The 27,461-nt window shown below is 36.3% G+C and overlaps 1 protein-coding gene across 1 annotated transcript in view; it reads left to right on the top strand.

Moving 5' to 3' along the window:
• Positions 1 to 27,461, top strand: part of PPP1R9A (protein phosphatase 1 regulatory subunit 9A) — a 175,931-nt gene that overhangs the window by 105,730 nt on the left and 42,740 nt on the right. Inside the window, exons 4-6 of the mRNA XM_058180091.1 lie at positions 19,142 to 19,274; positions 21,756 to 21,876; positions 26,922 to 27,026. Coding sequence (XP_058036074.1) covers positions 19,142 to 19,274; positions 21,756 to 21,876; positions 26,922 to 27,026 — 359 coding nt within the window. The remainder of the gene's footprint in view (positions 1 to 19,141; positions 19,275 to 21,755; positions 21,877 to 26,921; positions 27,027 to 27,461) is intronic.

Here is a 27,461-nt window from a genome sequence, read left to right as displayed (position 1 = left end):
AGTTGTGGCCTTACATAGAACGAGAAACCCTGGAGATGTTCTAAATGCCCTAGTTCATGTGCTGTATGGAGTATTATAATTCATTTTTCAGGAGACTTACCTTGAAAACCAACCAGAAAAGTTAAACTGATGCAAAGGGAAGTAGTCTGTTTGTTTATTAGATAATCTCATTATTGCCATATAACATAATTGCTTTGGGAGCAGCACTAGGTTGTTGATGTATTTCCTTTTACAATTCAGAGCACTGGTTATCACTTACAAATCTGTGTAAGGCTACCTATCCCATCTAGATTCTGCCTGCCCAATCTAAAGGTACAGAGAATGCGTGATCCATGTCTGCACCTATTGAGAGTGTGGTAGGGCAGTGGTTAGAATGCAGTATTGCATTCTAATTCTGATGACTGCCAGCTGCTCAATTCTTACCCAACTCAAGGTTGACTTAGCCTTCTATCCTTCCAAGGTCGGTAAAATGAAAATCCAGATTGTTAGGGACAATATGTGACCCTGTAAACCAGGGGTCTCCAACCTTGGCAACTTTAAGACTTGTGAGCTTTGCTGGCTGAGGAACTCTAGGAGTTGAAGTCCACAAGTCTTAAAGTTGCCAAGGTTGGAGACCTGCTGTAAACCAGTTAGAGAGGGCTGTAAACAGTGGTGGGATTCAGTCAGTTCGCACCACTTCAGGAGAACCGGTTGTTAACTTTCTGAGCAGTTTGGCAAACTGGTTGTTGGAAGAAATCATTAGGGCAAAGAACCGGTTGTTAAATTACTTGAATCCCATCACTGGGATATAAGTATATAAGTCTTAAGTGCTATTGCTATTTAGAAGTGTAACAGGAGAGGGTCTAAAGTAGGTTTTCTTTGTGGGAACTTCTCGTAGAACAGCTTGCCTCTTGACTGTTTAGGTAACGTATAGCATTAATGTAACACCATTAACTTTGGTGCTAATAAGTTCTTTAGTCAATTCAGTGCAGGTTTTTAGTTATCATATACAAATTTGACAAGGATTATATGATGCTAAAAAAGACAGAAAAATTCTTTAGAATTGAAGTAACTTATCCTACGTGTACTTATTGCTTCTTCTTTTTTTGGCTAAATTAATGTTTTATAAAATTAGGCATAACTTTATTAGGATCATTGACCAATAAAAAACTAAACACTGAAAATTTTGTTCCTAGGTGAGGTTAGTCATAAAATGAAAAAAATCTAATTTACAGCAAATTAATTAATTAATTAAGTTCTAATCTCAAACAATAACCATATGTTACTGTTTCTCTGGCTAATTGGCTTCTTCCAGAATTTGGTAATTGCTTCCTATGCTAAGGCAAGGGAGTTTATAAAGTGCAGAGTTGCAAAAGATACTATCACTCTGTACACTATAGAGAAATGAATTGTTTTTATTGTAAAACATATGTTGTTTGATTCTTCCTTGGTGTTGAAGGTTATATGCCTGCAAATTATAGGTTCTTCTGACAGGAGTAAAGAAAAAGAAAGTAAACAGTGATTACGGCTAGAGGAAAAGTTGTAATTAGAGTAGAAAACCAGCACCTGAAAATTAGGGGCCTCAATTTATTTTGATAAAACAGTCTGAAGGTCCAGCTCGTTTGTCTTTTACTACTTTTTTGTCATGATGGGCTAAGAGCCAATCATGCCTTAGTAAGAGGAGTATCCATTGTTATTGCAATGCCTCAATTATCTCTTATCTTGCTCTTCTGGCTTTCCAGCTGTCTTCCACTTTATTTTTTCCCTTGTTTCCACCCATCCCAGGGAGATAATAGGAGATTCTGCCCTTCACCTTCTCCTTTGAAGGATGAGAAAGTCCCAGAAATCTCCTTTCACCACTGTTTCATCATCCACTTTTTCATCCCCTTTTGAAAAGCAAACGGGGTGGGTCTGTAATAGAGGCATTCCTGTTCTCAGGGAAGAGATTTATAGCTTCTGTTTGAAGGCCAGGAATCAATTGTAATTAGAAAAGTTTTTGTATATTTGCCTTTGTTTTGCCACGTGTCAGGGTAGTAATCAGGGTGGCCAAGCAATTTTGGAATCGCAATAAGCACAGTAAATCAAGGAAAATTTAAATTTTATTATTAGCTCAAATAAAGAATTAAAAGCAAAACATGAACATTTCATGCAAGATGATACTTAAATCTTAAACTAAGGAGCTCTTTGAAGCTGCCAGAAACTCCTTAATACCCCAAGAGTATAGCCCAGTTTATGTAGCACCCAGTGCTAAGTTCTGTGCAGAAGCTCCCATTAAACAAAAACTCCCAACTTTTTTTTTATCACAACCTGGCACTGTGCCAACCCTGCTTTGGTCAATGCAAGGCCGAACTTTGACTATGACTCTATGATGGGAATCAAAAGTGAGACATTCAGAGCAGGAAAAGCTTTGAAACTACATTAATATTTCTCCCCTTCTCCTTTATTCAGTAATTAAGAGTGAAACACAAGCAAGTTAGGTCAGAATGAGCTGTAAACTTCTAGATTTTTCTTAATATAAAGGGGCAAAAAAAATCAAAATTATGTGACTAAACTCCTTGAAACACAAATGGTTTTCCATATTGTTACTACAGCCATTTGTAACATTTTGTGGACTACAAAGCCCTGCTCACATGCATCTAGTCACTTATCACGAATTACTGTAATATGCTGTATGTAAGACTGTCCAGAAGAACATCCAGAAGGTACATTGATGCAGAATGCAGCAGCCTGAGCAATTATAGGTGTAATCAAATACATTCAGCTGGCCCTGCTGCTTCAGAGCTGCATTGATTACTGGTTGGCTTCCAGGTGTAATTCGAAGAGCTGGTTGTTGCTTTTAACATGGAAAGAAACATGGATGTAGATCCTACATGGTTCTAGATATGGTTATGTAAAGAACCATTTCTTTCTGTAACCATCTGCCATCATACATACATACATACATACATACATACATACACACATGCATACATACTGTACACCCAACATACACCCACACACATGATTACTATCTTTACACCATATATTCCCCCTTAAAACCATGCTCTAACTTGGCCTTATTATGTGACGTGTAATATATAGGGAAGCCAATCTTCATTGTATTTCATTGTTATATAAATTGCATTTTATATAAAATGTTTTATAGACCCTTTTCCTCTTGAGGCTGTCAAAATAACTTGTTTTAAATTTTATTTCTTCATGTGTGAATAGCATCAGGATGAAACATTCCATTTTATTTATTTTATTTATTTATTTATTTATTGTTTATATTTATATACCGCCCTATCTCCCAAAGGACTCAGGGCGGTTTACAGGCATTTAAAAGCAAGAAATACAATAAATACAATTCTAAAAACAATTAAAAAACTTATTCAAAAGCCTTAATTAAAAATATAAAAATTAAAACCCAAGATAAAACCCATAAACTAAAATCTAACTCAGTCCTGCGCAATTAAATAGATATGTTTTAAGCTCGCGGAAGGTCCAAGGTCCGAAGGTCCGGAAGCTGACGAAGTCCTGGGGCAGTTCATTCCAGAGGGTGGGAGCCCCACAGAGAAGGCCCTTCCTGGGCGCCGCCAGACGACATTGCCTCGCTGACGGCACCCTGAGGAGTCCCTCTCTGTGAGAGCGCACGGGTCGGTGAGAGGTATTCGGTAGCAGCAGGCGGTCCCGTGAGATAACCCGGCCCTATGCCATGGAGCGCTTTAAAGGTGGTCACCAAAACCTTGAAGCGCACCCGAAGGCCACAGGCAGCCAGTGCAGTCTGCGCAGGATGGTGTTATACGGGAGCCACGAGGGCTCCTCTATCACCCGCAGCCGCATTCTGGACTAACTGCAGCCTCCGGATGCCCTTCAAGGGGAGCCCCATGTAGAGAGCATTGCAGTAATCCAGGCGAGACGTCACGAGTGCGTGGGTGACTGTGCACAGGGCATCCCGGTCCAGAAAGGGGCGCAACTGGCGCACCAGGCGAACCTGGTAAAACGCTCTCCTGGAGACGGCCGTCAAATGATCTTCCAAAGACAGCCGTTCATCCAGGAGGACGCCTAAGTTTTGCAGAACTACTGAAATAAAATAAATATGTATAGTTCTGAGGCAAGAAAGTTCAAAGAACACTAACTAATTTGTCCAGAAAATAAGAAGCTTTGTAACAGCCAGTATTTTAAAAAGGAGCTTGTTTCTGTACACTCAACAAATCAGATTACCATGTGACAATTATATTAGGCTTTTGTAGAAAGAAAACACTTGTTTAGAAGCTTGCAAATGTTTTAATAAGCATCCAGAAAGTATCATTTTTCTTTATTTGGGATACTGAATTGAAATGGCTAGGTTTTGAACATTCCTTATGCAAGTACAGATGCATACATTATTATTATTATTAGAGCTGTGCACACTGTACAGATAGCCTTCAACTTACAACCATTCATTTAACGAACAGTTCAAAGGTATATCAGCACTGAAAATAATGAAACACTTGGCAACTTTGGCAACTGGCATGTATTTATGACAGTTGCATTCTCCTGGTGTCATGTGGTCATCACTTGTAATCTTCCCAGGTGAAAGCAAAGTCAATGGGGTAATCCCGATTAACCTAATGACCAAAGAATGATACACTTAACAATTGCAATGATTCGCTTAAAAATGGCAAAAGTCATAAATAAGGCACAACTCATAAAAATGCTTCACTTAGCAACAGCAAGTTTTGGGCTCAATTGTGATCGTAAGTCAAGGACTACTTGTACTTCAAAAATGTTTAATAAGATGTGGTTTAGATCACATGTAGACAGAACCACTCATCCTGCTATTTGTGAAAGATTGCCATTTTGACGCTTCTGATTCTAGAAGAAAAGAAATGGTTGTTTTAAAGAAAGCACACATTAATGTGACTTTTAAAGTAGGGGCACTTTTTTTCAGATTTATGAGTCTTTAAGAAATTGGGCTGCTTAAGTGAATCCCAAGGAAGTGTTGTGCTCATATGTGGACCAAAGCATGCCTTCTTTTTCATTTCCAAAAGTGTGCAGAGCCTAATAATTAAGATTGCATTTGAAATAAATGAGTGTGCAGTTTGACAATTGTTTATTGAAGCAAATAGCAGAGGAGTAAAGAATAAAGTTGAACTCTTTTTAAACATTTAACTATTGAAACATATTTTCATAGTTTTCTGTTAAATGCTCCCAAACTTACCTTCTTACCTTGTTACTAATAGTTGGCAAATCTCACAGTCTGCCTGGAATAAAATGATGCAATTTCTGAAAAATGAATGCCCTTCTTTTATGAACAAAAATGAATACCTCTGCTCTTATAGTATTTTATAATTCTACTGATTAACATACTACAATAAATCAGTTCCTTTTTTTTCTATTGCTGAAAATTGTGGCGATAAGCAATCAAACTTTTCCAAATACTATCCATTTTGCCTTGGGGGGAGGAAGGAAGTAAACTAGGAAAACTGTGTTCAAACTTAATTGGGTAATAAACACTAATTTATATTAGGAAGAATATCATTTTGGCCACTCCAAATAGTTACATTACAATTAAGAACAGATACACTGAATTAAAAGCAGTAAGGTATAAAAATTTTCCTATGTAGAATATAACCTTTGATCTATTAGTTGTTAAGCAGTAAGCTTAATAGCACATAGAACAAGTGGGTAAACATTTATAGTAAAATTTAAATTGTATCAAGATTGTGGATGTTAATACAATGTTTGAAATAATGGCAAATCTGGGTTTTTGAAACTGTTCCCATACTGTTTCATTATCTGCTGTCTCCTACATAGCCCTATAGCCATATATCCAAGTTCAATAACTTAAGCATCTGGGCAATTTAATTCCTAGTATAGCAAAACTAATTGCCTGGATCCAAAAAAGATCAAAGTTCTAATGCAGTTGCAAGGACACAGATAGCAGTACTAAGGAATATATCATTCTATGAAGTCTGGTCTTTTATTCTTTCAATCAACACTTGACCTCAGCTCTGATAACCAGCTGTGGACGAAAGGAAATAGTCTATTTCATGAAAGGAAAACATTCTTTGCAAGCTCAGCTGTTGTTTAAAATGTCAGAATTATTGGAGATTGCATCATGTCTTGAGATTTATCAGGCTTTCTAGGGGGTGGGGTGGGGAATGAAGCCTTCACACATTATTCCTCTGTTTCTCAATTGTCATATTAAATGAGTCTCTTTGATTGACCTCAGTTGTGTTGCTGTCATGAAATGGATTTAATATTTTAATTTTTTTAGAACCTTTATTAGAGTATGCTAAATATAAATGCTGTACTAATCACTAAGGAAATATAATTGTCAGTTTAGTTTTCTGATTTCTGAATTTTTCAGTATTTGGTATATAACAGCAAAGACTAGTATGCTGTTTATTTTTAATCTATGTCTTAGAAATAAATTCTGATGTTCAATGAATCTTTTGTTTAGGCCCTAAGTAGGACTAAATTGAAATTGTTTTTATATTACTACGCCTTTTTACAGGTAGCCTTTGCTTAATGACAATAATTGAAATGGCAATGCCATTGCTTAGCAATATAGTAAAGCATAATGCCAAAGATTGCGGACTTCCTAGGAAGTTGGTAGTGAAATTGCAAATAGCAATCATGTGACCTTAGGACACTAGAAGCATCATAATTGCAAGTTGGTTACATGGATTGCAACCATCTGTCCACAGCCACCACTGCAGCCACCACAAGTCCTCATTCAGTGCCATTCTAAGTTAGAATGGTTACTGAGAGGCAGGGGGAGTTAAATAAGGACTGCCTGAATTAAGCTGTGAGCTAACAGTTTAGAAGGGAAAACATTTAACCATTAAAAGGTGGAAACTCTTAAATCCTAGATCAGAAAAGATTATAAAGGCTTCTTCTTCAGGCTGAGACTTTGCTGAACTAGGAGGTAGCTGCCTCAATAAATAGATCAAAATCCCTTCCCAGTTTTGTATTATTTTTGTTTTTTAGATAACTATACCATAATTGAGAAATGCCTGCAATAAAACAACTAATTTGTTTATATTACTTCAATTTTTTACTTGATTTTTACTTCATTTATGTCTCCTAGTCATATTATGTGAGCACACCATGTCAAGCTGGTATCAGAATTACTTTTTAAAATAATTTTTAGTCTTCTAGATGCTGTCCTCTCCTTGAGACTAGAAGTGTTATTCTATGGCTAAGAGACACCTAGTGGCATTTTAAACATACCAAGTGAATATTAAGGAATTATAAGAGTAGCCAATATAGATGCCACACATTTTGTTCCATAGTTAGCTTTTCTTTTAATCTTGTAAATATTTGTTTCACTTAACTCTGTAAGATTATCAAAAGGAAAAAAACCTCTTCTTTTAACAGAGTTTAGAAATTTCTGTTTTTAACACAGAAAAGCAAAGCATTATTTTCCCATAAATACTGTATAGTGGTAAGGTCTATTAGAGGTCATCTAACTGAACCCTTTGCTCAGTACAGGATCCACTAGAATGTGTTCAACCAATTAAAGGAATTTGAATCCTGTTAGCTAGACGTTATGGGAGGGGAACCCAATCTCTGAGTAAGGTAGTAAGTAGGCAAAAGACGTTCTTACTATTCCTATAGTGAACGGAAGAGTAATGCTGATTTGGAGACTGCTGTTTTAAGAAATTTCAGTTCTAAAATCATTAAGAGAACCATTTCATTTACTTTAAAAAAGTTTCAATTGTTGACTTTTCACTAAATGATCCCTACCAGCTGGCAGTTATGTAAATGTGTTTTAGGTTGGCTTTATAACAGGGATGTCAAACTCGTAGTGTCACATTGTCATCATGTGACATATCGTGACTTTCCCCCTTTGCTAAAATAGGGGTGGTGGTGGCCAGTGCATTACACATCCTGGCCAGGGGTCACAAGTTTGACACCCCTGTTTTAAAGTGATCCATGCTGATGAAGTGTAGCTTTTTATACTTTGATCCAGTTGACCTACACACTGTTAAATATTTGTATTTAAATATTTTGTAAAATAATAGTCTTAAATATTTGTCTTAAAATACACACACCATTAGGAATATTACCTGTGTACCATATCTATTTTGTTCATGGTTACCTTAGAACTGTTTCTTCAGGCTTTTTCACTATCCTTTCTATTTTCCTTTTTACTCTGGATTCCTTTTTCTGAAGAAATTTATGAGAAAGTTTGCGTAGCAATGTTGTAACAAAGACACTTACAAATAAGGTTAATTCAGTTGTTATTGCATTTGATGCTTATGAAGATGCTTTATGCTTATGGTTTATATTGTTCATAAGAATTACAAAGAATTTCTTTTTGAGGAAAATAAGTAGTTTAGAAATATGAATAAATGAATATATTTAGAATATAAATAAATGAAAATAAATAAAATATCCTCATTCCTTAACCATTTATGGATATCAATGATACAAGCTGGTCCTTACCTGTTTGTATATTACAATTATACTATAAAAAAGTATAAACAGATTTCATTAAACACTATTAAGTTTTCTCTTTGTTGGAACTATGTTAATAGATTAGATAAGGATCATTGGATCAGATTTGGGGTGAAATATAAAAATGCCTTTAATCATACTTTTAAGTATTTCCTTTGGAATCTAAGCCAGTTTGAGGAGCAGAAACCTAGTTATGCTGTCTGGGAAATTTTGCAGCAGGGAAGAAGAGTGAAGAAGAAATATATATACCTCCATCCGCTGCTATTAAATTTCCAGCTCTACACTGGAGTTTTTTTCTAGCTGAGATGATTGAAGGAGATTTTAAATGGGATTTTTTAAAAAAAGTGTTTTTTCTTTTCTCTTAAAACAAACCTGAATAGTATAAGAAGGTTACTGTCTGTGTTACATATCTAATTCTTTTATTATTCTTTTTATTATTATTATTATTATTATTAATAATAATAATAATAATAATAATAATAATAATAATAATAATAATAATAAATTAAATTTTTATACTGCCCTTCTCCCGAAGGACTCAGGGCGGTTTACAGCCATAGCAAAACAACAGCAATGTACACATAAAACCATAATTAAAAAACTTATTATACAAATGGCCGAATTAAAACATTAAAAATAAAACCCCGAATTATAAAATATTAAACATTAAAACTAATTAAAATGCTATTAAAATCCTATGCCAGTCCGGCGCGAACAAACAAATAGGTCTTCAGCTCGCGGCGGAAAGTCCGAAGGTCTGGCAGTTTTATTCCCTTCTCAACATCTATCAGCCTGTATCACATTTTTAAAGGAAATTTATTTTACTTTTAATTGAAGTCTATGCTTTTAAAGAAATAATCAAGCATGCAGATTAAGAATTAAGATATTTTACTGCAGTGCATAAACTGTAGGCTTTATTAACTCTTATAGGGTAAAATAATACTTCTGGCTCAAGAAGCCTTTGCTTTTTCTGTGTGAGAGTAGCAATAAAATAAGATGTTTGATTTAGTTGACATTTCAAACAATAATTATGGCTTACAATTAGTTAATTGTATGGCTTATAAAGAGTAAACCACTGGTTTATAATTGATGAAACATCAAACATGTTTTATATGCTCTTCTAGGTGATGTTTCACCTTCTTGCCTTTGGTTTTTTTTTTTATGCTTGTTTTACAAGTCTTTTGAAAATACCATTTGGAAGGAATCCCTTGTGATGTTTGAATAAAACAATGTTTTCATAAATTAGGGGCATAAAATCATAGCCAACATAATGACTATTTCTGTAGGTCATCCATAATTATAAGTGCAGGCTTTCTTTTTTTCCTTTGTTCTGCATTTTTACATTTTGCGTTTAATGAATCACACTTTCTAAGAAGGTGTTTTCTTAATTACCTTAGACTAACAAGCTCTACATATGCATTTGCTGTCTTATCTCCAGAAATACATGAATATGCTCTGAGTCACCCACCCATTTTTTTTTAACTTTAGGAATTATACTGAGAATGTTGACTCATTGGGGAAGAAATGTGGGTGAATGAACCACAGTATGCTAGTGTGATGGAGATACATCATGCCACAATGAAAAAAAACTAGTCTAAGTCTTATACAGAAATATTTTTGTAGAAGACTAATCTTAAGTGCACACTTCTTACAAGTTAAATAGTACATTGTTTGACAGAATATTAAGCATATATCTGAAATTTAATTTTTCTCTCAATTTTCAACATAAGACTAATTAGACAGAAATCTGCAAATTCTGGCCATCATATTCCAAACATGTTTGTCTTGGAATTATGCGAACTCTAATTTCATGTGTCTGAAAGAAAATGAAGTTGAGGAAATAGTTCAAAGACTTCTGCACCAGGTTGTGTACAAGCAGTCCTTGACTTACAACCACAATTTAGGCCAAAATTTCCATCTCCAAGCAAGGTGGTTGTTCAGTGAGTTGTGCCTCATTTTTCAACCTTTTTTTGCCACATTTGTTAAATGAATCATGCTGTCATTAAGCAAATCTGGCTTCCACCATTGAGTTTGCTTGTCAGAAGCTGGTTGGGAAGGTTACAAATAGTGATCACATGACCGTGGGATCATGTGATCTGTAATAACTATAATAAATATATGTCAGTTGCCAAGTGCCCAAATATTAATCATCGAGATTCTGCAATGGTCAAAAGTGTTAAAATCAATCAGTTTTTCAGGGCTGTTGTAACTTCAAACAGTTATTAAACAAATGGTTGTAAATTGAAGACTATGCCCTTTGAATATAATTAAGAATTGCTGTTTTTAGTTCATTCTCAACTATGTCTGGTTCATGAAAGAATTCTGATGTTTATGTTTCTTTTTTCTCTCAGCAAAACTAGAGCCTGGAGGATTAACTAGTACCAAAAGTATAGCAAAGATATATTATGGAGCCTTTATTTTTATTTTCTATGTTTATATAAGTATTTTACTTCTTTCATATTTATACATTTTAGCTCTGTATTAAAAATATTAATTAGTCCCTAGAGATTTTCAGTATGAAATATAGAAATGCAAGTTTTTGCTTGAGAATTATTTTGAAGTTAGTGTGCTTTTTAATGTAACTGCTTGCTGAAATTAAACATATTCAGCAATTCTAGAATGGATTCTTAATTTTGCATTTTCAGTATCATTTAATTTTCAGAATAAGAAAATAAGATGAAATGTTCATTATCTACACTGGCAGCATGATCAGAGCAGTTATTCAGCATTTTACTTTATAGCTTGACTTGTGATTACTGTAATGTATTTTGAACTTCGAGAGGGAATTTTGGGCGGGAAAATTGCACGTTGCTGATTGGTTGAAGCTGCAACCAAAAGAGTATTTAAAGAGGGGTTTTTTGCCGGTTATCTTTTGCTGGGTCACAATAAACTAAACAGCTGTTGCCACTCATTGGTCTCCTGCCTCTTCATTGCCTGAACTTAACATTGGCGACCAAGGTGGGATGTTGAGGCAGTGAGATCAAAAGAAAGAGCTGAAGGAACCAGGAATTCCTTAACCTAGCCAGTTTGCGAAGGCGGAAAATAGCGACGTCCAGCTATACGCCGCCAGCGCCATTCGACCCAGCCAAGGAAAAATGGGGGTCGTACATGGCTCGTTTCGAGTGTTTCCTCGAAGCGAACGAACTACAGGGAGTCTCGAACAATCGGAAGCGAGCATACTTCCTAGCCACTGCAGTCCAGAGGTCTTCGATACGGCAGAGTCACTCTCAGAACCAACGCCGGTACAATCAGTACCGTGGCAGACACTACAAACAACACTTCGAGCGCACTACGCACCGGTACCCTCAAAGTTCGTCCAACATTTCGAATTGAGGCAACGGGTACAGCGAGAAGGCGAATCAATAAGTGTGTACATGGCCGCATTGAGGAAAGCCGCAAATCACTGCGAGTACAGAGATTTGGAGGACTCCTTACTCGAACAGCTCATTTGTGGGGTCAGAGACATCAGACTACAAAGGCGGCTGCTGTCTAAAAGCAACCTGACTCTAGCGATAGCCCTGGACGAAGCCAGAGCTCATGAGATGTCCACCAAGGCGGCGGAGACCTTGCAAAAGCCAAACGCGCAGGGTGCCGGGACAAAGACTACACCAGTCCACAGCGAGGAAGTCCAGGCCGAATCGGAAGGTGAGGAAGAGGAAGAGGTGTTCCACACCGGGAGGCTGGAGAGAGCTGACCGGGACGAATGTGTGAGTTGTGGGGGGCAACACCAATGGCAAAACTGCAGATTCAAGGATGCGGTTTGTCAGCGGTGTGAAAAAAAAGGACACATAGCTCGGGCCTGCCGAGACCCCCAACCTTCCCGCCAAAAATTCGAACCAACCAATCAGAGTGCGGGAGCAGCAAAGCAGCCAGGGATTGGTCCATTTAAAAAGGGCGCGAAGTTAAACCAGACCGCTGTGAGAGTGGGCCACGCATCGACACGACTAGAGAAGAAGATATTTACCCAAGTCTACGTTGAAGGGGTGCCGTGCCCCATGGAAGTAGACACTGGGTCGTTAATCACAATTATGTCCTGGGACACCATCATGAGAGACTTGCCAGCGATCGCTAAACGTCAGCTACAAACCCAGAAGCTGAGGGTGCAGGACTACCAGGGGAATCGGATCCCTGTTCGAGGAGCTACAGCTGTCCAAGTCAAATATGGACAATTCACAAAGACCCTGCCGATCACCATAGTAAACGGAACTCTACCGAGTTTGCTGGGGTTGGACTGGTTCCGAGCTTTGGGTATGGGAGTGACCGGGGTCCACAGGAGCGACGTCATCCTCAGAGACGAACTACTGAAGGAGTTCAAGGACGTATTCAAGGATTGCCTGGGCAAGTACGTGGGGACCCCTATTTTGTTCAACCTCGACCCCCAAGTCGCCCCTATCCGGTTAAAGGCTAGGAGGGTCCCATTCGCCCTAAAGCCTAAAATTGACCGAGAATTGGACAAGTTAGTAAGCCAGGGAATATTAGTCCCCGTCGACCATGCAAAATGGGAGACACCCATAGTAACCCCAGTCAAACCGGACGGTTCGGTCCGAATTTGCGCTGACTACAAAGCGTTGTAAAAAAGTGCATACCCCGTTCCAGTGGTGCAACATTTGCTACACTAATTAGGGCAAGGGCAGGTCTTCACCAAAGTCGATTTGGCCCAAGCCTACCAAGCAGCTACCTGTAGATAGCAGCACAGCTGAGGCGCAGACAATCGTCACGCACCGTGAGGCTTTCAAATGTACGCGACTCCAGTTCGGAGTTAGCGTGGCCCCAGGACTCTTCCAGAACCTAATGGAGCGATTATTACAGGGCCTGCCAGGAGTGGTACCATACTTCGACGATGTATTGGTATCAGCTGAGAACTTAGAGGAACTCGGGGTAAAACTAAGGAAGGTGTTGGGCATTTTTAGGTCTGCGGGGCTTAAGGTTAAGCTCAACAAATGCCATATTGGGGTGAAATCTGTAGAATTCCTAGGATATAGGATAGACAGGGAAAGGATCCACCCCACGGAGAGCAAGGTACGGGCCATTAGAAAGGCCCCAGCCCCCAAAAATAAAACAGAATTACAGGCATTCTTGGGGCTTGTTAATTTCTATGCGGTATTCTTGAAGAATAAAGCAACAATAACCGAGCCGCTACATAAGTTGCTAGCAAAGAAAGCTGTGTGGTCCTGGGGAAAAGAAGAGGCTAGGGCATTTGAGGGGATAAAAAACCTTTTGTCCAGCAATAGCCTCCTCATCCAGTACAATGGCACGTTGCCACTAGTACTAGTTTGCGACGCTTCACCTTATGGGGTGGGGGCAGTGCTCAGCCACAGGTTACCGAATGGAACAGAAGCCCCTATAGCGTATTATTCCCGGACTATGTCCTCTGCGGAAAGGAACTACAGCCAGTTAGATAGGGAAGCGTTGGCCATAGTCTCCGGGGTTAAGAAATTTCACGAATACTTATTCGGTCGAAATTTTGAGATAGTCACGGACCACAGACCCCTTCTAGGGCTTTTAGCGGGTGACCGCCCAACGCCCGTGGCACTTTCTCCCAGGCTGACCCGATGGACTATTTTCCTAGCAGCATACTCCTACAAATTGCTCTACCACCCAGGAAAAGACTTAGGGCATGCGGATGCTCTGAGCAGATGCCCTCTACCATAGACAATTGAGGACCCCACCCCGGGGACACCCGTCTTACTAATTGACTCTTTGGACTCTGGCCCAGTCACATCCAAGCAGGTGGCTAGGGCATCGTATAGAGACATTACAATTCGGACTGTGATCGGTTGGGTGCAAAGGGGTTGGCCCGCTGCGCCGGGCAAGCGTTTCAAAGACTTTACGAAAAAACAATCAGAACTGTCTGTTCAAGGGGGGTTTCTGTTATGGGGGAATAGGGTAGTTATCCCAGAAAAATTACGCGGAAATGTGTTGGAACTGTTGCATGAGAGCCACCCAGGGATTGTGCGGATGAAGAGTTTAGCGAGGAGTTATGTATGGTGGCCCTTAATGGATAAGGACATCAGCGACAGGGTAGGGAAATGCCAATCCTGCCAAGAGTCGAGGTCGCTACCCCCTACAGCCCATTAGAGAGTGGGAGAAACCCAAAGGGCCTTGGTCCAGGATTCACATAGATTTTGCGGGGCCGTTCCATGGGCAGACCTTTTTAATTGTGGTAGATGCCTACTCGAAATGGTTGGAGATAATCCTCATGAAAAGCACAACGGCCGAAGCAGTAATCACAGTCCTAAGGCATCTATTCGTAACACATGGCCTGCCCGACACCCTAGTCTCTGACAACGGCCCGCAATTCACGGCAAATCAGTTTGAGGGGTATCTAGTGGGAGAGGGTATCAGACATGTCCTCTCGGCGCCTTTCCACCCGGCGACGAACGGCCTTGCAGAACGTTTCGTTCGGAGCACCAAGGAAGCGTTATCTAGGATAAGTCCAGGCGACTGGCAAACGAAAATAGACACTTTCCTGGCCGTCCAACATAGGACCCCTTGTGTAACAACTGGCCGCAGCCCAGCAGAACTTTTAATGGGCAGGAAACTCAGGTGCCCGCTAGACCGACTAAACCCAACTTATACCCCAGACGGGTACAAGGGTATTCAAGGAAAAACCAGGGAAATGACAGTGGGTGACCTAGTATGGGCACACAACTATAGCGAGGGCTCAACATGGTTAAAAGGGGAAATTTTGGGCATAACCGGACCCAAATCATACGTAGTAGACATGGAGGACGGCCGGGTATGGAAACGCCACATAGACCAGCTAAGAAAACGTATACCAAACAAATTAGAAACCAAACAACCAGGCCCTGACTACCAATTGTTTGAATCTGCAGCTGACTCAAACCCGAGGCGAGCGGAGGACTTATCTGATTCCGATGAAGTCCAGCGACACCAACCGGTTCCTCCTGAAGGCAACAGGAACGATTCAGCCAATAATCCAGGGCTGGACGGCCTAGAGGAGGAGCGGGGAGGAACAAACAGTCCCTCCGACCAGCTCGACTCTCTCCCAGAAAATGAACTGCGCAGGTCAGAAAGAGTTAGGAGACGCCCTGTCTACCTGCGTGACTACGTAGAAAGATAGCATGTAAATATTATGTAAATAGAGGTACAAAGCGTTCTGGGAGGGAAGGAGTGTAATGTATTTTGAACTTCGAGAGGGAATTTTGGGCGGGAAAATTGCACGTTGCTGATTGGTTGAAGCCGCAGCCAAAAGAGTATTTAAAGAGGGGTTTTTTGCCGGTTATCTTTTGCTGGGTCACAATAAACTAAAGAGCTGTTGCCACTCATTGGTCTCCTGCCTCTTCATTGCCCGAACTTAACAATTACCTTTTCTGAAAATAATGAAAATAATAAAAGTAAGGAAATCATAAGTTATGTGTAACTATTGGATACTTGTATTTCCCAATTTTTTTCCTTAGTATTATCTCTTTGATATGATACGTGATTTAAAATACACTTAAACCTTGCACTTTGTTTAGACAGCTTACATTCTTATGCACTTTTGTAACCTTCTATTTGCTGTCTAATCATCTTTTTTTCCTGCATTATATTGTATTTACCAGCTATACCAGCTATGGAGCTATATCAGCAAGGCACCTATCCTAGATAAACTCCTACTTTTTGCTTGTATCACTTCCTTTTTTGCCCTGCTTTTTTCTTTTGGAGCCATTATGAAGCTAGGTTGTGCTTTAAATAGAAAGCTTTCTGATTTTTGAAACACTGATTTTTATTGAAATTTATAAATAAAAAAATAAAGTTTTGCATCTTGTTAGCATATTACTCATTGTGCTAACAGGAAAAAGAGCAAGATTATGAAACTGTAATTAGAAGGAAGAAAATGCTTTTAAGTCCATTAGAATGAACTCCTCCTGCAGGTACAATTGAACTAAATCTACTTGTAAAAATTAGCAATCACTGGTCTGGCATTTGAGATTTCTTACAGATTGAGCCATTTCCTGAAGAAACCTACTATGTCATTTTGACTATACTACAAAATCTTTAATTGCATTTATTTATTTATTTTTATAAATTTGCATGTGTATGTAAAAATAGCATAAGATAGAAATTAATGAAAGTTCATAAAAGTTCACAATCTTTTGTTTAAACTGAATTTAAGAGTTTGCTGGAAAAATATAGTCCTTGCTAGATGCTGAACCATTTGCCCTTTATGTAGGTAGAGAAAAAATGCTTTTGTTTCAAGTCAGTATAAATATTTATTAGCCTAAAGAGAATTGGTCTAATCATGTTTCTGAAGATCAGTTCAGGCCTACATATTGTCACGCTTAAGTTTTTGCTTAAATTGATTTTTAAATTGTTATTTGTCACTATCACATCAACAGCAAACATTAAATTACATGTAATACAAGGAAAAAGATTGTTATATCCATAGTTAAAATATAGATAGAATTGGAGAATAATTCAGTGCCTTCCACTCTTCCCCTAGAGTGAGTCACATTCTCACCTAACCTTACTATGCATTTTAATGGGGTAGACTTGCTGTAATATAAATTGCAGCTCAAATATAGTTTAAGTCACATTTCATCTCTAGGTGGTCACCAGAGTCGAAAACAACTCGGTGGCTCATCATTAGCATCATTGACTTTCCATCCGTAACTTTCTCTACTGTCATAAAGTGCTTTTTTGTTACCTTGAAAAACCAAGCTAGAGTTCTAGCCAATAGATATGAGAGAGGAATTTGGTTGTCTATTGTCAAGGCATGGAAAAGGTTAGTAAAAAGACAAGAGAATTTGCTGTATGTGATTCAGGGAAGGTGAAGAAGAGAGAAGAGGCAAACTGGATGATTGCTAATTTGGCTAGTGTGGACTCTATTGGCTTCCTGTTAACAATCTTCTGGAACTAAAGCAAGAAATATTTAGTAGAAAATACACCATTGCCCACAGGTCTTGAGAGTAGTTATTTCTTATAGGAAATACTATTTTGTACTTCCTATGTATGATCATTACAGCTGAGAGCTTAGAAAACTCTGGAAAGTTGGCAAGAGATCAAAGAAAACGAATAGAGTTCTCCACTCTTTCCCTTCTTGGTAAAAGATCTTTCATGCCAAAGATTGGTCCTGATTGGATTGAAATATATAGTTCTATAGGATTTTGAAAGCATGTAAAAATGCAAGTAGAAAAAATAGGGACCATCTTTGGTGGGAAGGTAACAGCGTTCCATGCGCCTTTGGTGTTGAGTCATGCCGGTCACATGACCACGGAGACGTCTTCGGACAGTGCTGGCTCTTCGGCTTTGAAACGGAAATGAGCCCCCTAGAGTCGGCAACAACTAGCACGTATGTGCGAGGGGAACCTTTACCTTTATAGGATTGCACTATAAATCTGGTACCTTTGGGAATAAATCCGGAAAAAACTGTTTGTGTGCAATCATTGTTTTCTTATTCCAAATAAATGAAAGACGAAGCCCAAAGTCAATTCAAGCTAAAATCCCCTACATTTAAAGTAATATTGCCCTAATCATCCTCCTTTTCAGGATCATGTTGATGTTCTTTTGGAGATAACTATAAAATGGTACAGCATACTCATCTGTTTCCTTGACAACAAGACTTGCTAAAGGCAGGATTTTCTCCCTCCTATCTTCTTAACCTTTACAAACTAACTGATGATTCCCAATATTTACTTTAAATGACTAAGATGTGTGTCAAGTTAACAAGTATACAATTGATTCAAAAATTAAAGTAATAGTTTTTATGATAACATTTCAGTGTGTTGATCTATTATTGAAAAGTATAATAAATATTTAAAGCATTTTTTCATCCTGGAATACATAACTGAGTCCCGTTAGCAGGTAGATGAAACAAACCTAAACTTTTTTCAACAAACTGATCAATTTTGCAGAAGGAAAATATATATATATATATTTTCTTGGATGAATGCAATAAAATTAGCACTTTATTTAGTTATGTTGATTTCATTAAGAATCTTAAAACACCAGCTTCTTTTCCTTTTATTGCTTCTATTAAACAAAATAAAAGAATTTTATTTTTTGCAAGACAAGTATGGTCTTGCTACTATTAAATGAAGAAATCTTTATTGTGGTCAAAAATCAGTGCACAAAAAAATTCAACAGAATAAAATGGGATTATATTCTTCACTCTGTTATGCAACTAAAACACTTAATTTATACTCAAACAGCTCTAATTTAAATAAAAGAGAAAATTGTAATTATTTTAACAGTTATGTTGTTAAAAGAAGTATATTTTCTATTTAAGTGCTATTACAATTTTTGGATGCTTAATCTGAGTACATTTGCTATTTCTTAGGAAAGTCTCTTGAGTACCAGAATTCCAGCATTGTGGTATCTGATTCCTAACTTGGCCTACTTTGAAGGGGTAGCAATAATGAAACTCTGACTTGCTTCTGGATGTCATTTGGACTTCCATCTCTTTCTGCCTCAAATCCACTTATTTTATACTTTGTCATTTCCAGAATTTGAACTCCTTATGGATGAATGACAAAGATTTGCTTCATTAATGAAGTATCTTACCTATAAATAGATTAAGTTGATTCAGTTTTACTGATCATTATTTTCATTAGAGGGGGTTTAACAAAAGGAATCATTTGATCTACTATGGTGTTTTCAATAGTAGAAACTCTTAATCTTTGATGAGTTCCAAACATTTCATGGAAATAGTCATTTTCTCCTAGCTTAATGGGAGGCCTTAAATGTAGGCCGTTGAATTTAACTGACTTTGATTACAATATCTTTTTAGGTTTTCAAGACATACTCTGATAAAGATTACGACCGGAGAAATGATACAGTTGATCCAATATCATCATCTGCTGAGTATGAATTAGAAAAACGTGTGGAAAAGTTGGATCTTTTCACAGTAGACATTGAAAAAGGTATATATTCTGGAATTGCCATATGGTTTGAGTTGAATAGTTTAATATATGAAATGCTGCTCAGATATGCCCTTAAAAAAATTTGGCATTTGGATTCAAAAATTAGCTGTATATTGCTCCTTGAATCTATAATAAGTAATTATAATATAATGTATAGACATAATTTCATGAGTTTTTCATTTTTGCAAGAGAGTTAATTCATATGAATTTTAATCAGGTCCACATAGCACTTAAAACTCATTGGCTTCAGTGTAATTTTTAAAAAGCTTAACTGAATACTGTATTATGAAAACATTAAAATACAAGTTGAGAAATATAATTTATTGTATATACTGTTAAAATTAAATATGTTTAAATAAAGAGATGGGTATTTGGTTAGTATGCATCTCAAAAATTATAAATTATTAAATGATGATAAGATAACCACTAAGACACTAGTGAATCTGCAAAAATGCTGGGCTTTAAGCCCCATGTTTGAATTCCCATTTCCAGCACGGAAATCAGAAGAACTAAGGCAAATGTTTTTCACTTTCTACTTTCTGGAAGATAAACAATTTAAAAATGACTGTACTTTAGAATTAGGAACTTCTCCCTGAATGTGTCTGCTTGTTCCATTATGTTTTATTTATTTTTATTTATTTTATTTTATTTGCATTTATATCCCGCCCTTCTCCGAAGACTCAGGGCGGCTTACACTATGTTAGCAATAGTCTTCATCCTATTTGTATATTTATATATAAAGTCAACATTGGGTCCTCATTTTACCTACCTTATAAAGGATGGAAGGCTGAGTCAACCTTGGGCCTGGTGGGACTAGAACCTGCAGTTCTAGTTTGTTTGTTGTTTGGATTGAGTGTAATACAGGACCCTTTCTATAAATGGTTTCATCTAGTTAGACTTAGAAAGCATGTCTTCTCCAGAATTGTCCATGCCCTGTAAAAGAGCTGTCCCTTTATGATCAAGGAAGGTTCTCATTCTTTTGAGGCCATGTAAATCTACTTTTTTGTCTACTACATGAACAGATTGACAACACCCAAAGTTCAAAGTTGGTGTAGAAAGGAGCAGTTAAAATTTTAAAAATGAGGCAGGGAAAGTGTCAACTCAACACTGTTCCAGTTCAAAATCTTCTGTGAAGTTCTATCTCCAACAAGTGTTAGCGTTTTATCATCAGCAAAGGGGCAGAGTGGCTCTATAACAGTTTCAACCCCACATTTTAAAAGTGTTTGTTTCAATAAATTTAAAAAATAGAGTGATTGATTACCTGACAGACCAGAGGAGAGATATACCATCAAGGGCTTCTAGAGGAAAGGCACAGTATAAATCTAATAAATATGTAATAAATCAGTTACCTTGCCACCAGAACACTGTCTGCCATCCTAGTAACAGTCATTTGCCACTGTGCTTCATTTTTCCATTCCTTTTCCTTCTTCACTTCTTTTATAACACATATATGACAACCTTTTATTTTTCTCTATTTTTAAGGGAATAATTTTACTTAGTTCTCCTATCTCATTTATTCTGCTGCAAACCAATTTTGTAAATTATTTGCAGATCTGTAAAAAATACTCTCAATCCTAATGTGGCCCTATTACTAAATATATGTATATGTAAGAATATTGCCAAAGGATTTTTAAATAAGTCTATAATGCTGGGGAAAATGGAAGGAAACACAACAGAGAACAACCAGTACCAAGATGGGTGGATTCAATTGCAATTGAATTCAATTCCAATGGAAGAGCTAAAGGACCAAATTGGGACAACTCATTTTATAGAAAATCTTATCACCATAGCGATTAGTGTTGGCACTAACTTGATGGCACATATTCATTCATTAATTCATTCATTCATTCATTCCCAGAAAGATCAATGATGATATAGTGAGGAAGACTCTCCAATGCTTGCAAACAATTACTGGGTGCTTTGAAATTGCAGAAAAGTCTTAAGGATATAATTGCTTTTGTTTAACCAAAAAATACATGTACCAACTTCTATGAAAATATTTTGCAATGAGCTAACTTTCCTGAAACAATTATTACAATGTACAGATATAAATCTGGGTAGTTGGCTGCTTGGTTCTGTATTAGAATATTGGATTTTATTGTAAATGATTTATAGCAGGAGTCTCCAACCTTAGCAACTTTAAGACTTGTGGACTTCAACTCCCAGAATTCCTCAGCCAGCTTTGCTAGCTGAGGAACTCTAGGAGTTGAAGTCCACAAGTCTTAAAGTTGCCAAGGTTGGAGACCCCTAGTTTATAGGGTTAAAGTAAAAAGTGAGTAATGAAGTAAGTTTGAAAAATTCACAGATGGGAAGACCGTCCATAGAATCACTATTGTATGTGTATAAGTATTACCTAGCACTGATAATGTTACCTAGTTTTGTAATGCAACACATGTAAGAAAACCACCAAGCTCAGAGAGCACCAGGGACTCCACAATTCAACCCTGAGCTATAAATATTCATGTTTAATTTGTTTTTCAGATGAACAAGGATTTGGAATCGCTATTATTGGAATGGGAATCGGAATAGACACAGGTTATGAGAAGCTAGGTATATTTGTAAAAACTATTACAGAAAATGGGCCTGCAAAAAAAGATGGCAGGTAAATATGAATTATCATTGTTTCAAGTATCACTGAAAATTAAAGTGTATTGTGATATACATTTCTAAAAAATAGAAACTTAATGGAGCCTATAAATAATCAGTAAAAGTGTGTGTTTTTTATTGAAAGTGAATATTTATAAATTCTGTGGTTTATAAATGATTTAATCAAATGAGCTAACATCACATTTGGTTTTATTCTGATCCTTCATGCTGAAAAGTACAATCATAATACAGTGTAAACAGCTAAAAATTAAACACACATTTGAGTGTCTTAACTTTCATCACAGTATTTTTTAAAAACATATCATCAAACAAGCTAACATTAGTGAAAAGGTACATCTTTGAAAAGTTGCTATTTTAATTTCAGTATACAGTAAACTGTATACAGTTTACTGTATACAGTAAACTTAATTTCGGTATACAGTAAACTGAAATCAGTGATGAGAATCATTTAGGGAAATACTTATTTCTCTATCAAGCATTTAGTTCTTTTTATCCTAAAGTTATCCTAGATATGTAGGCAAATTAAAACTATGTTTAGTTATTTCTACTTGCGATAAAATTTGGAAATCAATAATGAATCATATAAACGGAAAAATTCAAGATAAAATAAAGAATGAACATTGATGGAACACAAATTAATTATAAAAATTAGAATGGAAACTTATCAACACGAAATAGTATACTGACACTATGTTCAGAGTATCAAAGGTTTGGATATAAACAAATAAAAATTAATTAAAAAGTCTAAAAAATGTAGAAAGGAGGATAACATGCCAAGACTTAGAATGTCTTTTGGAAGATTATTTAGGCAGTTTGTATCAGTTGATTTGCTTTCCAAAGCAGATAAGTGATTTGGATTAAGTTTGAGGAGGGAAATAGAATCAACATACCAACTATTAATATTAATTTGATTCATTCATGAATTGAATTGAAGAATACACCCATTTTGCATCTAGACAAACACAAAGCTAGCTGCAGAGAGAAAGAAACTGTATGATCATCATACAGAGATTTCTGATGCATCTGTTCATTATTAGAATAGTACATTTTAACACAAATTGAAGATAGAGACATGATTTTAATTCTATATCTGGAATGATTTATAACTTTCATGCAGGAGTCCAGGGACAATACGAGTAAATTGAAACCATGATGAGTAACTAACAGGTTAATATCTTTGGGTCCATCTGTTGAGGACCATGAGATATGGAAGGCTATGACTTTGAATATAAGAGTAGTAAATGTTAAAGAATAGATATAGCAAGTGAAATGAAAGAAAAATAAGACATATTGTTTCTGAAGCTAAGAGAATAATTTACTGGATCTTGAAGGATAAAAAAAATTGTTAGGCTAGTTTTTTCCAACTAAGCAAGTAAACGTGTCAAATGATGATACCTCATCGGTGTCTTACTAATCTAAGAGAACAACTGATAATATATTTAGCAACCATTAAATGAATGAAAATTAAGGTGCTGACTGTCAACCTTTTCAGAAGAATTTGATACCCCTGGTAGACTGGAATCATGAGAGCAAGAAACCCAGTATATAACAGCCTTGAAATGCTTTTATATATCTTTTATATATCTGGTATGTTTCCCAATGAGATGTTATATTTAGTAAATGCAGTTACAAAGAATAAAAGTAGTGTCCAGTCTACCAGCTCTGCAACACTCCTATGGGTAGACTTTGGAAAGGGTAAGTAGATTGCAGTTTTTCTTCCAACTATGAATTGTTACTATATGTGATAATAGCATGAAGTGCCATTAGAAGCTTTGGAGAAGTCCTCATGTCCCCCAGGCCCCATTCTCTGTTCTGAAAATAGCCTATACCAAATGGAAAAGTATAGTTGAGTCAAGTTATAAGCCATTAGCTATAAGCTATTTCTATTAATGGCTCAAAATGCTATCTGTGTATGTAGTTGTGTATGCATCTTTAAAGGGAAGGGTATCTTCACTGGACTGACACAGTGAAATGGATTGTGTTGTGTTGTGGGTGAATATTTCATATGGAACAGTACTATACCTATTATGACTGCCTTTTGGGAGTTGCTTCCAGTGTGGAATGACAGTCTGATGCTCCCCAAAAGTGAGGAGAGCTGCTGCAGCCTTTGAAAATCAGTTGGAAGGTGATTTCTGCTTGCCTTTTATCTCCATGGAACCGAGGGAGATCTAGAGCTACATATTAGTTCTGGACAGCAGCTCCTTCTAGCTAAACTGCAGAAAAGATTCTGCAGCTAGATTGTAAACTGAGCTGCGAGGAGCTTGGACTTGTAAGTTCTTACTCTCCCCATCTCTTAATCACTTAAAGAAATAATCAGTTACAACTGAAGAGAGATTTCCTTTTGTAGCAAAGACTCTTTGATACAAAAGATTTTGTTGGATAAAGAGATATTGTTTTTACTCTAGTTTTATTTTTATTTTTGAAGAAAATTCTTTGATCCAGTTTGTTAGTAAGCTAAATAGAAAATCCAGGCATCAGAATTTCTCTTAATTATCTTTATAATAATTATAGCAATACTATTATATGGTCAAAAGTGGTAAGGCTCAACATTGCTGATTAAGGAAGATTGAGATGACTAGACTAACCTCTTTATTTAGAGAAACTACCTATATTCATGATTGAATAATAATAATAATAATAATAATAATAATAATAATAATAATAATAATAATAATAATAATAATAATAATAATAATAATTTAATTTGTATACCGCCCTTCTCCTGAAGGACTCAGGGCTGTGCACAGCCAGAATAAAATACAAAAAGAACAATACATATAATATTAAGAACAACCCCTTAAAAAACTTATTCAATTGGCCAAAAATTTAAAATACAATAACACCCTATAAAATTTACAAAAATTTAAAACCCATAAAAGCAAATTAAAAATTTTAAAATCAAGCCAGTGAATGAAAACTCCTTATAGACTTTTTCTATGAAATAGAAAAAAATCACCTATGATTTATGATTTTGATGATAAGAAAAAAATGGATAATATAAAAAAGGATTTTGGAATCATCAAATAAGAAATAATTTTGTAAATGTACTTATATTTGATGCAAAAGAAATAGGAACTATTTTTTTCTTTCAACATTTACTTTTCTTTTTTTGCTGCTATATTTATTAGTTTGTTAGATTTTAGGTGCTTTTTAAAACTTGAATTAATAATGTATATTAAAAAAATATTCCCTCTAAAATTGTAGTTCAAACCGCAGAGTAATGACTTAACACAGCCTTATACACTGTAAGCCGCCCTGAGTCTTCGGAAAAGGGCGGGATATAAATGTAAACAAAAAAATATAAATGTAAACAAAAACAAAAAAACCTCAAAAATTAACTTTTTAGTGTTGAAGACCTGATTTTATAATTTTTACGTGGAATATTAAAACTATTCAACTGAAAAACCTTTGATTCTCTAAATATATTTCTTTCTTCTGATGAGAGAAAAAATAGCTTCTTCTATATAGATATTTATGAAAATCCTGTTACATGAAGGAGGCTGTGTCAAACCTTCCTACTTATTTCAAAAATATGAGTCATAAATAAGGGGGAGTCAGTGGCAAGTAAAAAAATCAGGATTGAAAAGTCTCTGAAATTTAATTCTTAAATAAAGACACAAAAGCAGGCAACCTTTTCAACCAGTTAGTATATTTGGCATTTTCGAGCATATTGTGGATATTATCACACAATGGCTACAATGAAAGAGTTCCCTGTTTGTAGAATAGTTGTTATGGAATGTGAGGGGGAATACTCTTTCTCAGTAGTTCTCTAGAAGATACATCCCAATGCTCCACCTGTTGTTATGTTCTTGATAGAGAAATAATTCTCAGATAAAGAGGACCAAAAGAAGTTATTCAGGATACAAATAATCCTGGCCCCAACAAGTCTAGAGAGGTTACATTAGACCCCAATACTTGTGACTCTGACAGTGGTAATAGCCTCTGAATAGGCTAAGAGCTGTAGGTTTCATCTTTATGCCATCCCAAGTTTGAAAAAAACTCTTCAACCATTTGATCTTATATCCTTTATTATAGGCTTTTCTGAAATTTTTCCAGGGACATCAATTTCTGAGTCTAACAATTAAGAGCATGAATGTATATAACATGGGAGAAAAGTGGGAATCTAGAGGTTCAGTCAAACTGCTTCAAGCCAGCTCCAGTTTAGGCACTACCAAAACCATAAATATTTTATTTGATCTGGGTTTCAGATAAAACAAAATCTAGATTGGTAGATACAGCAATGGGTAGTGCACATCATTTAATCTGGCCTCTCTACAACTTCTAAAAGATGGCTTGCTTTTTCTCATAGAAAATTCATATGATGTCACAATCACACACACAAAAAAATGGTGGTTCATAAAGCAAAAAAGACATACATCACTAAAGAATCAGCTTCCTTTCTTTTCCCGTTCCACTGTTATTAATGTCCCAACACAACATATCCCACTAATCTTTCCAGAGACTTTATAGGAAAAAACAAAATAGCAATGAATCAAATAGAAGGTGCTCCGATATCTCCACTTGCCATACCATTTGGCTTCTTTGTGTGTAAGTTGAGTTACATTTAGCAGAAAACTTTATTGGGTATGACCAAAATGTCATTTGTTTCAAGAGCCAACTTTTATGAGATACTGACTGCATTACTAATTTGATTCTACTTAAATGCAAGCATAAAAAAATCAGAAGGCAATTGAATGATGAAAAAAAGTTGAGCCTCAGTCCTGTGCAATATTATGCTTCTGTCCTTCCTCTTGTGCTGTCTTTTATTCCAGTGAGTGTGTGTTTTTCTATGATAATGTGTTTGTTTATTGTTATTGGTTCAAAATTTATACAGCCGTATTTATAAACTTGCCACTGTATCTGATGTTGAATTATTTATCTTGGTTTAAGCGAAGGATTAGTTCAAAAACATTTGATTTAAGTTTCAAAAGAAGCTTCAGAAGTGGATTATAGGGCCAACTTACTTTATCTTTCATTAAGCAGATTATAATATGTCATGCATTTCTTTACATGTCTGTTATTTTTATTTTTTTCTTAAAGGATCCGGTTAAATGATCAAATTATAGAAGTAGATGGTATCAACATGGTTGGTGTCTCACAAGATTTTGCTTCGACAGTTCTCAGACGTAGCAAAGGAAAAGTGAGGTAACATTTTTAGGGAACCTTGGAAAAGAAATGTTAAATTGAATGCAGTTATGCTATGCTGTAATAAAACAAATAGCATATTCCAAATAAATGGAATGAAAACATTTAACATTTTCAAAAAGCCCTTTGCCTCAATATATCTACATTTAATATAATGTAAGTATATTAAACATTATTCTACTGACTGTTACCTCACATTGTCAAATGGTACAGATGGCCCTTAATAACCACTCATTAAGCACTGTTTAAACTTATGACAGCAAGATGGCCTGTCTTTCTGCCCATCACAGCATCCTTGTAGCAACATGATCACAATCCAGATATTCGGCAACTGGCTTGAAATTATGATTTACACTCTCTCATATGATGAAGATGGATAATGTGTGTTGTCTATCCCATGTAGTCAACAGTGTGAATTTTTAATTCTCCTGCAGT

The sequence above is a fragment of the Ahaetulla prasina genome, chromosome 4 (assembly GCF_028640845.1).
Source record: "Ahaetulla prasina isolate Xishuangbanna chromosome 4, ASM2864084v1, whole genome shotgun sequence".
Lineage (NCBI taxonomy): Eukaryota > Metazoa > Chordata > Lepidosauria > Squamata > Colubridae > Ahaetulla > Ahaetulla prasina.
The sequence above is the reverse complement of the archived record's forward strand: the minus strand, read 5'-3'. Positions and strand labels throughout refer to the sequence as shown.